The 13,817-nt window shown below is 35.8% G+C and overlaps 1 protein-coding gene and 1 pseudogene across 1 annotated transcript; both read right to left on the bottom strand.

The window, feature by feature from the left end:
- Window positions 1-1,099: 1,099 nt before the first annotated feature.
- Window positions 1,100-2,050, bottom strand: LOC106827227 (olfactory receptor 1165-like). Its single transcript, XM_014834975.1, has one exon. The coding sequence runs from the start codon at window positions 2,048-2,050 to the stop codon at window positions 1,100-1,102; it is 951 nt and encodes a 316-aa protein (XP_014690461.1).
- A 7,606-nt stretch (window positions 2,051-9,656) lies between these two features.
- Window positions 9,657-12,931, bottom strand: LOC106827225 (olfactory receptor 5D13-like; annotated as a pseudogene).
- Window positions 12,932-13,817: the final 886 nt, after the last annotated feature.

The following is a 13,817-nucleotide window of genomic DNA, read 5'->3' as shown; positions in this document are numbered from 1 at the left end:
TGATGATATATATTCACCTAGTTAAAAATGAAGTACTTCCATGAATGTTGGTGACTGAATACAGCTCTGCTCTGCTGTGTTTGGTTAAGTTTGGCTCAGTTCCCTTGTTTTCTCATTCCAGGACCAGGCTGAAGAACCTTACTCACCATTTGTGGTATGTGCGTCTCCAAGTTGAATACGTAAGCTCAAGGAAGAAAATCACTATGGATGATATGAGATTCATGCCCTATATAAAGTTAACAAATATGGAAGTATATTAATTTGGTACTAACTGCTAAAAACCACTCACTGACAGTGATGACTCAGAAAGCAGAGCCATGAAGGTATAGTGCCATTTTGGAGACAGAAACAAAATAACTGGCTGACAGATATTTGACAGAGGCTACAGAATAATAAATCAAAATAAATAATGCCTTCTCCTTTACTTGTTTAAGCAACTGATTAGCTGTGGAGGGCATTTACTAATATAAGGAAACTTGGTAGGTGGGAAAAATTTATTGTTGAGAATGGACGATCGAAATATTACATTGATATTCAAAACATGAGTGATATCTATAGAGAGTGGTTAGTATTTTCAGCATCTGCTCACCCAATGTCAGATACTATTTCTCATAATGCAAACTCCCAGGTCGTCAGTTTACTTGGAATGAAGTAAAGTTTTAAGGGGAATAAAAAGTTCTGTTTTATAGAACTTCTGAGACAAAAGAATTGGTCATGAGAACCTCAGGGCAGATCCAGTAATGGCAGTTATCGTCTGTGTTTTTGCAGCACTTTCATAAAGCAGAACTTAAACTATGACATATGTAATGAGTCTCTAAATATATATCCCTTCTTTGTCATTCTGACTTTGATAATGTCTAACTGGGAGATTTTGAAATATATTTCTTTCCTGAAACCAGCTAAGATGAATTGCATCAGAATGGATTACTTCTGTATTCATTCAGAGTGTCCTGAGCATCAAAAAACATGGAAAGTTCAATATTTAGTTGATTTAAAACATAATCATATATTTACTTAAAATAAAGGTAAACTGGCATCAGCAATATATATGAAAAATTATTGTATGTAAGTACAAGAAAAATACATATATTTATTTGAATTATATTGGTTGAGAAAGCAGTTTGGAGTTGATTACACTCCTGACAGCCTCTTTCACATCTTTGTTCCTAAGGCTGTAGATAATGGGGTTCAGCATGGGGATCACAACTGTAAAAAACACAGTGGCCACTTTGATCAGGAGCCAGGAGCTTTTGGAGCTGGGCACACAGTAGAGAAGAAGGATGATCCCATGGAAAAAGGTGATGGCAATCAGGTGGGAAGCACAGGTGGAGAAGGCTTTTCGGAGTCCACCAGTAGAAGGCATCTGGATGATTGTGACAACTATGACAACGTAGGAGGAGAGGATAATCAGGAGGCTACAAGTCTCACTGAATATAGAAATAACTAAATATGTCATCTGACTGAAGTAGCGGTCAGAACAGGATAAAGAGAGGATGGCAGAATACTCACAGCCAAAGTGATTGATGATGTTAGAACCACAGAAGGATAGTTCCAAAAGAGAATATGTGATTGTCAAGGAACATATTCCACCACATGTGTAGGTTCCAGCAACCAGGAGGATACAGAGTTTATGGGACATAGCAACTGTGTAGAGAAGAGGATTAGTAACAGCCACAAACCGGTCATAGGCCATGACTGCTAACATGAACATTTCTGTAATCACAAATGCACAGCCAAAAAAGAACTGAACCATGCACCCTTTGAAGGAGATAGTTCTGTCTTCCACAACTAATATTTCTAGCAGTTTGGGTGTAAATACACTGGAACAACAAATGTCCAAAAAGGACAAATGACTGAGAAAAAAGTGCACGGGTGTATGGAGTTTGGGATGGAAACTTATGACCACAATTATGCCCAGGTTCCCCACCAGAGTGACTGTGTAGATGGTCAAGAAAACCAGGAAGAGGGGTGCCTGAAGGTCTGGGTATTCTGAGAAGCCCAGGAAGATGAACGTGGTCACAGAGCTCTGATTTCCCTCATCCAGTATCATGGTTCTTAATTTAAAACATAAAACAACAAAAAAGAATAAATAAAGGAAAGAAAAGGGGCCAGCCCAGTGGTGCAGTGGTTAAGTTCACATGTTCCGCTTCTCCGTAGCCCGGGGTTCACTAGTTTGGATCCCTGGTGTGGACATGGCACCACTTGGCAAAAAAGCCATGTTGTGGTAGGCGTCTCATATATAAAGTGGAGGAAGATGGGCACAGATGTTAGCTCAGGGCCAGTCTTCCTCAGCAAAAAGAGGAGGATTGGCAGTAGTTAGCTAAGGGCTAATCTTCCTCAAAAAAAAAAAAAAGAATAATAAAACTGAGCAGCAGAACTTGAGAAAGAGGGGCAAGAGGAACTCAAGACAGCTCAATGTAAACTAGTGGAGGCCATGCGGTCAGAGTGCACCCTTGAGTGTTCTGCTCCACTTTGGAGTCTCACTTGAAAACTTACTGACTTTTTGATTTTGAACAATTACCTTTGCCCTTCAGTACTTTAGTTTCCTCATCTGGAAAACAAGAAAAATATAGTACTTATTAATATTATTTTATGTAAGTGATTTATAAATGTGTCTGATATTTAGAGCATTGAGCACCCCATGATAAAATAAAATTACATGAGGACAAAATAGACATAGAGTGAAATCAGAAAAACACTGAACAGATCATAGTAGTCATATGATCATGGCAGTAGTGGACTTGGGAAATTAAACACTTTTAATTCATTAAAAGAAGTAGTAACTGTCTTTGGGGAAAGACATTCACAATTCTGTATTGATATATTGAATGTTTATGTATTCCAGGTATATCCCATTATCAAGGAATCATAGAATATCTACTTAAAAAGATCTTTGAGTAGTCTGGTGAAAAATTCCACTGATGACTATGTTCTCTCAATTGCATATGACCATATGTTTATTTAAAGGCTTAAAATGCTCAACAATCTAGAACTGTCTTCTGAGGAAGTGTTTGGGAGATGTTCTTGAAAGTTTCACACTGACTTTTTTTTGATGATGATGCAGTTTATTCATAGTGCATAGTGTATTAAAAAGGGAAAAAATCTGCTGCTTTGTCAGTGATTATAAAACACACAAAAAATAGCACTAAAAAAGAAATCTCTCTTAGAACAATGACCAAAACCTGTCTTGTGAAGGCAAACTTAGGTGCTGTAGTCAATGAGGAATGAAAAAATGTGTAAGATTCAAAAAATAAATATTTTATTTTTGTAAACCAACAGGAGTTTGAATATCAGGAATTTCACATGATTAAACCTGAGAAAAAGTGACTCTAGAAATGAATGCAAGAAGGAAGGATTAAGGCACCGCCATCTTGAACCCATCTGTGAACTGATGCCATTTTTGGATTCTTTGCACAAGCAACAGTGTGTCATCAGATATACCACTAATCTCAGGCAAAAACCATCAGCTGAGCAACCACGTTTTCCGTTATGTGGAAGATTGGGTTGACCTTTTGTGAACTGGATGTATTTAGTCACATATATTGATAAACGTGTCTTCTCTAAATTCAGTAACTTAGATTGCTTTCAGTGGATCACATACATGCAAGTTAAGAATTTTGAGATGCAATCTGCTATTAGAAAGTAGAAAAGAAAGAAAGCTAGATGAATGTATTATATTAATAAATCTTCTAGAACTTGGATTGAGAAATAATCCCTGCAATTGTTAGATCATGCTCTACCTAATGGCAACTAACTAGATCTTTGTGAAAGATTCTGAACCAAGATTAAGACAAGATTTGGCACAGTTAAAAAGCGGAACCTTCCTGAATATTCTCACGTACCTTGTGTTCAGTCTTCATTAGCAATACTTCTACTGTTCCTCCTTACAGCAAGGCTCCTCTCCTCACCAAAATCTGTCAGTTAAACTTACCAAAGCAGTAACCTCAATTCTATTTTTGAAAATTTCTGTTAACTAGTATTCTTCCTATTGTATTTTCTGGTACATTCCAGGTCCAAATGGATCTAAATAAATGTCTGGAGTTCACAGAAATTAAATCTAACACCCTTTTACATTATAAACCTTCAAATATTTGAAGACATTTAAAATGAATCTCTTGCTCTTTCTCTTTAGGTAAATATTTTTAGTGTTGGTTTCAAGTATTACTGTGTTTTCCATTTTCTTCCTCACACTAGTTTCTAAATATTCCAGGGGATCTACTCAATGTTCTGGGTATACCATTGACCCCTCTGAGCTGATACTGAAACCAGAACTAAACATTTCTGCTCAGGAATTTCCTGCCAAGCCAACTCAGTAATTTGTTCTTATTTACTACAATTCCAATAGCAATGCCTAACTGAGCACTCGCAGTCAAGTATTTGAAATGTGTTAGGTCAATTTACTGCCTTGCCAACTTTTGTCCATGATTTACCAGCAAGTAATGAATCCGATGCATATGCAACTGAAGTCTTCAGACAAAGTTCAGGATTGTGCATTTCTTATTAAGTCTCAAGCACTAGTTCTTTTATTCTCCTCTTGATGCTCACATGATCTTCTATTCTAGTTGGCTTGACTGCTGACCACAATGTTTCTTGTTTTTATTCAGGCCATTCTGTCTACCTGAAATGCCTTTGCTGTTTCTTCAGGTTCCATTAGTATTACCAATTAGCAGTGCCCATTCCATTCTCCTTGCTGTTTGGGCTATTTGTTAAATTTTTGATAAATATTATTTCACCTTTACTTTTGAAAAGTGCAGGTGTTCTATTCAACATATTGTGCCCAATAAATACTTTAAGTAAAATACTCAAAGGCAGTCTTAACAATCTAGAAGAGTTAAAGATCACTGACAATGAATGTAACACTTCCTTACCCATCTGACAATCATTTGAGGGCCTGGCTCACATGGCATATTTATTAGTTTACAAATAAAACAGTTACTTAAAATGCGTTAAGAAGATAATAACTGTTAAGATGATGTTATGGTGATAATTTTATCTGAGTAGTTGGGGTATTGTATTTAAGTAACTTAGCTTGGTACCTGAGAGTATAACTGAGGTTGAATGAATAACTAGTTTGTCCACAGCAGAGAAAAAGGAAAATAAACATCTTATTTATTTTTTCTTATCAGAAACGTTTCTTATAAAACTCTAATGGCAAACATTTTTTTTTCTCATCATTCTGAGGTGAGATTTGAATGGAGGGAGAAAAGGCACTCATACATCATGCCATTTTATAAAGAACATGGACTTAAGCAGCAAATCCATTAGGTTAGATTCATCCTCTGTCATCTATTACATATGTAGCTTAGCAAATTGTTTAATTTTATAAGCTTCAATTTTATAATCTGTGAAATGTGGATAATAACCCTGGGTAATTTGATATTTAGTGTGAACATCTTTAGTAAGATTTGACTTTAAAATACCTGAAAAAAAAAATCCTACACTTAGCTAAATCCTCCACAAATATCAGCTCCCTTCCATCTTGATTCTTTAAAGCTGTTGATCTCCAAGAAGATAGCATCAGTTCCACGTCTTGAAAATGCAGAGCAAATTTGGGAAGGTATTTTAAAGAGTCTCATATCATGGACTCCTTTTAATTTCAGATTTTTCACTCAGTCTGGGCCTCACAGTTGTATCCATTTCTAATCCACCTAAATATCTTCATTTTTATTTGCTTTCCTAACCCCATCTGGTTCTTTCTGACTCTCTTTTTGCCATCTCATATCTATAACTGTGGAAAAGATAATCAGGGAAAAATGAAAAAAGAGAAATAGTCAAAATGTTCTCCCCCTTTGTTTCCACTGTTGTCAACTCTCCACTCACCTGGATACACGATTCCAACCACGCTCCTAAACTACAGTCCAATCTGGAAGATCAACTCTTGGTTACTCTCACTCAGCCTGGAATGCAATAATGTCAGGGTTTGGGAAGACATTTTATACTAAATGCATCAAATTGGAACTCATTAGCCTGGATTTCTATAATATCTCCAGGAACAATATAACCACATCCTTTTTTCACTACAATACTACTTCATTCACAAGAGTATATTAAAACTTTATTGTACAAAAACAAATCATATTTTCTAATCTTCTGCTGTTTATGCCTCTGAAATGGCACCTCTACCTTGCTCTTTTCACTGTGTCATCACTTCACGAGTTATTACATAACTCTTCCAAGAAACTATTGCTGGTTAATCTAAATGTCTTTTCTCTTACTCTATTTTCTTTTCACTTATATCATCACAATATTTATAATATCTGGCATATTTTGCTATTTTTGTGAGTGTGTGTGTTAACCTTTTCCCTGAAGAATATAATTTCTTTAGAATAAGACTTACATTTAACATTTCTTCTATGAACCCTAATGTGCTTAATATAGACATATTTTCAAGTTCAGGATCACGGTCCTGGGAAGAATGAAAGTAGAATTTAGCCCATTGATTATAACCAGGAATTAAGTAGATATTGCTGTTAGTCAGCTCACATATGTTTCTCCTGATAAAAATTTGTTAGATTCCAATATCCTTCACTTCAGAATGAAAAGATGATGCTAGGTAGAATCAACTCACCAAAAGCTGGATCTTCCTGTTGTGTTTTTTTATTCAAGGCTTCCTTGCTAGTCTTAATAAACTGCATACATATTCTGTCTCAAAATTGAAATTTTTGTTTAATTCTTTCCAATCCTTTAGTCAGACAGTTGATGATTCTTGCTAAATATAACTTCATAAAGATACCAAGAGATGTCATTTTTGCAACTGTCAAGAAATTTTAGAGGAAGCATAGAGATGTCCTTGAGAAATAGACAGACCTGGAACCTATACTCTATGATCACATTGTTTGTCTTATGTCTAACTACCTGACCTTGGGGACACAGGCCTTGGAGAATCCTGACAGAGTTTGTTGTCATGAGCTACAAACAAAATAACTAGAAGAAATTTCCTCTTCTGTAACTTAAATATAATTTCTTCTAAACCATTAACGTGGAACTTTATGTATCAAAAAATAATTTACCTCTGTTTAGAGGCTATAATTCTTAAAATCATGAAAAAATTATAGTCACATCTGTCCAATGACTCCAACATAATTATAGTTGTTATGATATGCTTTTTAGTCTCTTTATTTTGCTGGAGTGTTGGCACATGTATTTATATGGAAACACATTTAACATTATACTGTACTTATTTTTACATTCAATAATTTAGACTTATTGCTTTTATATTCTGAATATGCATTCCTTCAGCTGGCAGTTGGGAGATGGGTTATATGCTATTTATCCCCATCCTGGCTATAGATCCAGCTGTGTTCCTCAGTTCAGCCATAGGTGTCATAGTGCTGATGTTTTAAATCCCTCTGTGTGATTCCTACACGTACTCCTCTAGGATGCAGATCAGGAAAGAAAGAAAATAGCATTAAATACTGATCTGTCCTGACACAGGCCTTCAAGGAAAATCAGTCACATTTATACCCCTACATCCAAAATTTTAAAAGAACAGTAACATATGAATTCATTGGTAGAAAAACAAAATTAACCTGTAATCATCACTTAACACAACCATTAGTGAATTAATATATTATCTAACATACATTTTTACATTACATTTGTGTAAATAAACTACTCATTCAAGAGTATTTGCCAAAATAAAACAACATCCTGTTCAAAAGGATTTTGCAACTATTCACTCTTCTTTGCTTTTGTTTTATTTTCCACTAAAAGACAGAAAACTAGAGTACCAAAACAATAAGTTACATAACTTGAAAATCAAAATTTAAGTATAACATATTCTAAATTTTAGCCTAGAAACCTTAATGAATATACCAAAAGTTCCATGATGCATGCTCAAACTTCCTAATTCTTTCTTATATTCTTAAAGATCTTTATTAAACCACACACACACATACACATTTTTACAGTACCTTATAGGAACAGTTACTTATGTCACCTGGTTGATAAGCAATTAAAAATTAAAGTCAATCCTTTGTTACTACTGTGATACACTATGAGTGTTGAGAATGGTGGTGTATATCCCCAAAGAGTAAGTTACATAAGACACATGATTTGATGTAAAGCATTCTGGTAAAGAGTATTCAATTTCCATATGGAAATAAAACTCTAAATCATGGAAAGAAACAAGTAATATTTAAAAGGTTAAATTAGAACCATAACACATGGATACACTCTATTACAAGCAGAGTAAGTAAGCATGACTCTGTTTGTAAACTTTAATTATGATTAGTAAGACACAAGAAGAAAAAGCAAGTTCTTATATTTAATCTCAACCAATCATTTGCTTAAAGCACACCAATGACCTATCAATTATTAGAAAACTTTGGTAAAACCTGTCCCAGTCATGAGTTATCTGTTATCTGCCATAGAATTATCTGGCATTATCAAGAAATAATGTGTTTCTTGAGGGAAATGTCTTCATCAATCTTTGGTAGAGTTTGAACCATGCTCTACATTTCTCCCTATACCCTTGAATATTGACTTGTAATTTTACAGTTCTGTAAAAAGTAGATAACTTTCTCATACTTTGACTTTGGGCTTAATTATGTGTTTTGCTTTGATTCACAAAATATTAGCAGGTGAGACCCAAACAGGGCCTTAAAGTATGCCTTGTTGGGCATACTTTATTGTGACTCAGTACTCAACAAAGACCAGCAGCTACATGGTCCAACAAAGATGGTATACAAACAGGCCTGTAGATTGAAGGTTAGTTCATCTAGATAGCTCAGGCTTGGCACTCAAGTGACCCAGTTGGTATCAGTAGAGCTACCTCAGTCAAGTCACTGATTCAAAAGGGTTTTTATGGCTACATCCCACTGGAATTCATGATTATTTGCTTTTTCTCAATAAATCGCTGGTTCCTGAATAAGATCTATGCACTATGTTGTCAATGTTCTGGATGCTGTATTGTACTATCATGGGGGAAACTGGGTAAAACACATTGGGATCTCCTACACTATTTACTACAACTTAAAATGTCTAAAATTTGTCAATAAAATTTCCAATAAATAAATAAATAAATATACAACTACATTGACATAAATGGAAAAACCAGAATAATGGGCACATATTTCAAAAATGTGTATCATTTACTTGTGCTCTAGTATGTAGAAAGAAAATATTATATATTTGGTTATACTACTAATTATATTTTAACTACACCATATTCTGGACTTTTTAAAGGAGAGATATTTCTTATTTATTTTTGCTTGTCTGTGAATCTTCCAGTGTTAAGATGATTCTAATGGAACTAAATATAATATTTTTTAGATATTTAGGATTTTATGTTGAACAGCTCTTAATGTACTACTTTTATAGTAAGAAGTAAATTTCCTCATTGTAAACAATGACCCTTCAGATCACCTCAAAAATCCCACATGACTTAAATTTAACTGAAATTTCTCCTGGGCTATCACACTGTCATATATACTACACAGAAACATTTATATTACAATTTCTGAATCAAAACTTAGGTTAAGGAGTCAAAGCTTTTATTCCTAATAGTATTTATAATGTTAAAATTATTTTGCTAAACATTAGAGTGAATAGATATTGGACTGTCAGTTACAAGGTTACCATAGATTCATGTACTGCTTTGCTATTGAACAACTCTTATGAGTACCCTCAAGAAGAAATAATGAATATTTCTATCTTTACATTTTATCACAGAAAAATTTAGTATTGACTAACTTGTGGGCTGTATCTTTCACATCTTTGTTCCTGAGGCTGTAGATCAGCGGGTTCAGCATGGGGATGACCACTGTGTAAAAGACAGAGGCTACCTTGACCATGAGCCATGAACTTTTGGAGTTAGGAACACAGTAGAGAAAAAGGAGGCTCCCGTGGAAAATGGTAATGTCTGTCAGGTGGGAGGCACATGTGGAGAAGGTTTTGCAGCTCCCCTCAGTTGAAGGCATCTTTATGTCACTGATAAAAATGAAAGCATAGGAAGTAAGAATGATCATCAGGCTACTTATTTTATCGAATGTGCCAGAGACTAACATGGTCTTCTGGTTAATGTGTGGATCAGAGCAGGAAACAGCTACAATAACGTTCTGCTCACAGCGAAAGTTATTTATGAAGTTATTATCACAAAAGGATAAAGTCAACAAAAAAGTATGTGAAGAACAGGCTATACCCCAAGAATATGATGTACCCACCAAGAAGGAACAAAGCTTCTGGGACATTACAACTGTGCAGAGAAGAGGGTTACAAACTGCCACAAACTGGTCATATGCCATCCCTGCCAACATGAATGTTTCTGTCACTACAAATATGCATGCAAATAAGAATTGCATGATGCATCCTGTGAAGGAGATGGTTCTGTCTTCCACAACCAAGTTTTCTACTAGTTTGGGTGTAACTATGGTAGAGTAAAACAAGTCAGCAAAGTATAAGTGGCTGAGAAAAAATACATGGAGGAGTGAAGTTTGGGATTGATCTTGATAATCACAATCATGCCCAGATTCCCCAGCACAGTGACTGTGTAGATGGTTAAGAATAACAGGAACAGAGACACCTGGAGTCCTGGATATTCTGAGAAGCCCAAGAGAATGAAAGTGACTTCCACACTCTGGTTTTCTTGTTTCCTGTGGACAAAATAGGAAAGCTGATTCAGAGAAATGAGAAGCAAATTTTGGATAAAGCAGATTAAAATGAGGAAATGTTGAGAGACTTTGTAATACCGTAAACGATGTTGTGGGAAACTCTCAGTTTCAATTCTCACATTATTTAAATGGTAAAATTTACTAGTATCACAATTTTAGAGTGAGTGTGAGATCTGTGCAAATGCAATAAAAAAGAAAGTGGTTGAGAGAGGAAGGACTAAAATAAAGTTGGTTCTGCTATATTTCAAATGATCAGACCCTGTATCCTCAGAGGCTGTTAGCATCATGACAAAGAAGAGTCTAGCTTTTTGCATGAATCTGAGTTTAGTCAAAAGGCTTGTCTTGGAAAAAAATACATATCGTAAGTTTCAACAATTTCTTCCCTGACAGCTTGTTTAACTATGAGACCTGAGAAGTCAAGAGAAAATTAATGACCCAGGAAAATGGTCATATTACAAATTTGTTTTTTTGTTACTATTGTTGCTATAACTATTTATAAATTTCCCTTTCCAGTGACCTTCTTACACTCAGTCACACATTTTTTTCCAATTTTTTAAATAATTCCTTCAGAAGAATAATGCACTTGATCAATCACATTTACCTAATTATCACAAATTATAAAAATCTGTGACCCTTTTTTGGTGTGTTTTAATATCAAGTATTTAGATAGATTTTTGGTAGAAATAAAATTAAGTAGAAATAAAATTAAATTAAGTGTAATATGTCCAGACCATCTTTATTATGCTGGAGACCTTTCTACAATATCATTATCTGATGGTCATTTTAGTGTACCTTAAAACCTCCAAAGATGGGCCATTGCTCCCTGAGGTATTACAGTGAGGTTTTTATTTGGTTAAGGGTTTTATTTAATTGAATTGGTTTCAATAGACATAAAGATAATTCTGCCAATGCCCTGTTTTCTTAATTTCTTGATCTCTTCCAATAATTTTACCTACACATTATAATCATGATTATAAGACCTCAAAAATGCCAATTTCATCCACATTTGTAACATAATATGTTTTGTACTCATATTTTATCATTTACTTATATTTTATCACTTACTTTTTTAACATTTTGTGTTCCACAGTAAAATATTCATGAAAGCAAAGATGGGGCACTAGAACAGAGTAATTACTCAAAACACTTATCGAAAGCATGAATACATAAGCATATGAATGAGTGAAATCTAGGTATATAATATACATGAATTGGGTAAAAGCTTGTAATAACACTAAAGAAGTTAGACTTGCCTATAAAAACAGCACCACACTGTAAACTCACAATATAGTGAGACACATCTTGAGCCCTGCAAAACAAGTAGTCAGACTGAAAACCCATGGGACCTAAGTTTCCTGAATTAGCATAAAGTAAAGATAATTATGGGAGGGAAATGCACTGAATTCTTCTTAAAAAATGTCCTGTGTGTTCCTCCAAAATGGTTAATACTGCTTTCTTCTGCAATTATAATCAGTTTTTCTCAAAGCCATTTCCTGACTGCTTGCTGTAAACTGAAATGGCACTAGGCGTAAAGGGAAGGCCATTCTACAAAGAATTCTGTAAAAATTCTATGTCTTATTAGGAGCTGAAATTAAACATGCTATGGTTTTCACTCAGTTGTTATGACTTTACCTCCAAGACCATATACAGCACTTAAAGATTTCCTGCAGAAATATAAAGATATCACATATCTCTCCTCTTTTTCTTCTTCAATTGCTCCTTAAATTCCTTTGATTTGATACCTGTGATTCAATATTTCACCACATTTATTATTATTTCCTAAAAGTATTTTTCAGGGGCCAGCCCAGTAGCACAGCAGATAAGTTCTCACATTCTGTTTAAGCTTCCCAGGGTTCACTGGTTCGGATCCTGGGTGTGGACATGGCACCACTTGGCAAGCCATGCTGTGGTAGGCATCCCACATATAAAGTAGAGGAAAACGGGCACGGATGTGAGCTCAGGGCCAGTCTTCCTCAGTAAAAAGAGGAGGATTGGCAACAGAAGTTAGCTCAGGGCTAATCTTCCTCCATATATATATATATAAAGTATTCTTCAATTTAACATAAAACTCATTCAGTGCAAATTCCATAACAGAATATATTCTTTCCAAAATCTGTATTCGTCTCCTATGGCTATTGTAACAAAGTCTGAGCAGCCTAGAATTGAATTGGAATACATAGTCATGAAAGAGAAATAAAATTTCGATACATATTCAGCTCATTCTCACCCACACATCTTTTCCACACATTTAGCTTTTCACTCCACCTCTTGCACTCTGTACTTGCAACGACAGACTTGGGGTTAAGTTCACAGTCTCCCATTTAGCCGCAGGAATTGTCAACCTTGTCAAGCTGACTGAGAGCAAAATGTGCTGTGTACACTCTTTCTCTCCTTTCTGGTGCCATCCATCATGACTATCTCACTGCATATCCACTGTGTAGCCAGCAGTATAATAGGCATTTTAGAAACTACAATATTGTAAAATATGGGCTTTATCCCCAATTTTTTTTCTTATTAGTATTATTCTGGGGAGTAATGTATATAATTGCAAATGATGCATTGCTGATGTGGATTAAGGCTGCCCCAGCTAGAGAAGCCCAAGGTGACCTGGCCTACATGCCAAACTATACGACCCAGTGGACTTTTTTTATGGTATGAATTAGGACCGCCCCAGGGAGAGAAGCCCAGGGCATCCTCACCTACATGCCGATCTATATGGCCAGATTCGTATCTAAAGTTATATGACCACACAATAACCAGACCCCATCTGCAGTGAAATCATTTAATGACTTTTTACATCATATTTTCTTTTCTCCAGTAAAAATAAGTCACGTACCCATGCCTTATAAAATTAGCCCTAACCCTCAACTCTGGGCAGCAACAGGAGCTCTGACCGCCCGTGGGTCCTGTCCCCATGCACCAGCTCTGCCTGCCCATGGGTCCTGTCCCCATGCCAGCGGGGGCAGCAGCAGCTGCTCTGCCTGCCCATGGGCCCTGTATCCATGCCAGCGGGGGCAGCAGAAGCGGCGGCAGCAGAAGCTCTGACTGCCCATGGGTCCTGTCCCCATGCTATTCCACACTATTCTCTAAATAAAAGAGCACTACTGCCACATCTTAAGAGTCTAAGAAATCTTTCTTTTGACCCTTGGCTCACCGACCCCGCATCATTTCTGGTGGCCCATACAGGGACTTGCTTCATCGGCTTGT

Source organism: Equus asinus, chromosome 17, assembly GCF_041296235.1.
Source record: "Equus asinus isolate D_3611 breed Donkey chromosome 17, EquAss-T2T_v2, whole genome shotgun sequence".
NCBI classification, from domain to species: domain Eukaryota; kingdom Metazoa; phylum Chordata; class Mammalia; order Perissodactyla; family Equidae; genus Equus; species Equus asinus.
The sequence above is the reverse complement of the archived record's forward strand: the minus strand, read 5'-3'. Positions and strand labels throughout refer to the sequence as shown.

What these genes read in the sequence shown, in the direction of transcription:
- LOC106827227 (XM_014834975.1), bottom strand. Translation starts at nt 2,050, where the DNA reads ATGATACTGGATGAGGGAAATCAGAGCTCTGTGACCACGTTCATCTTC.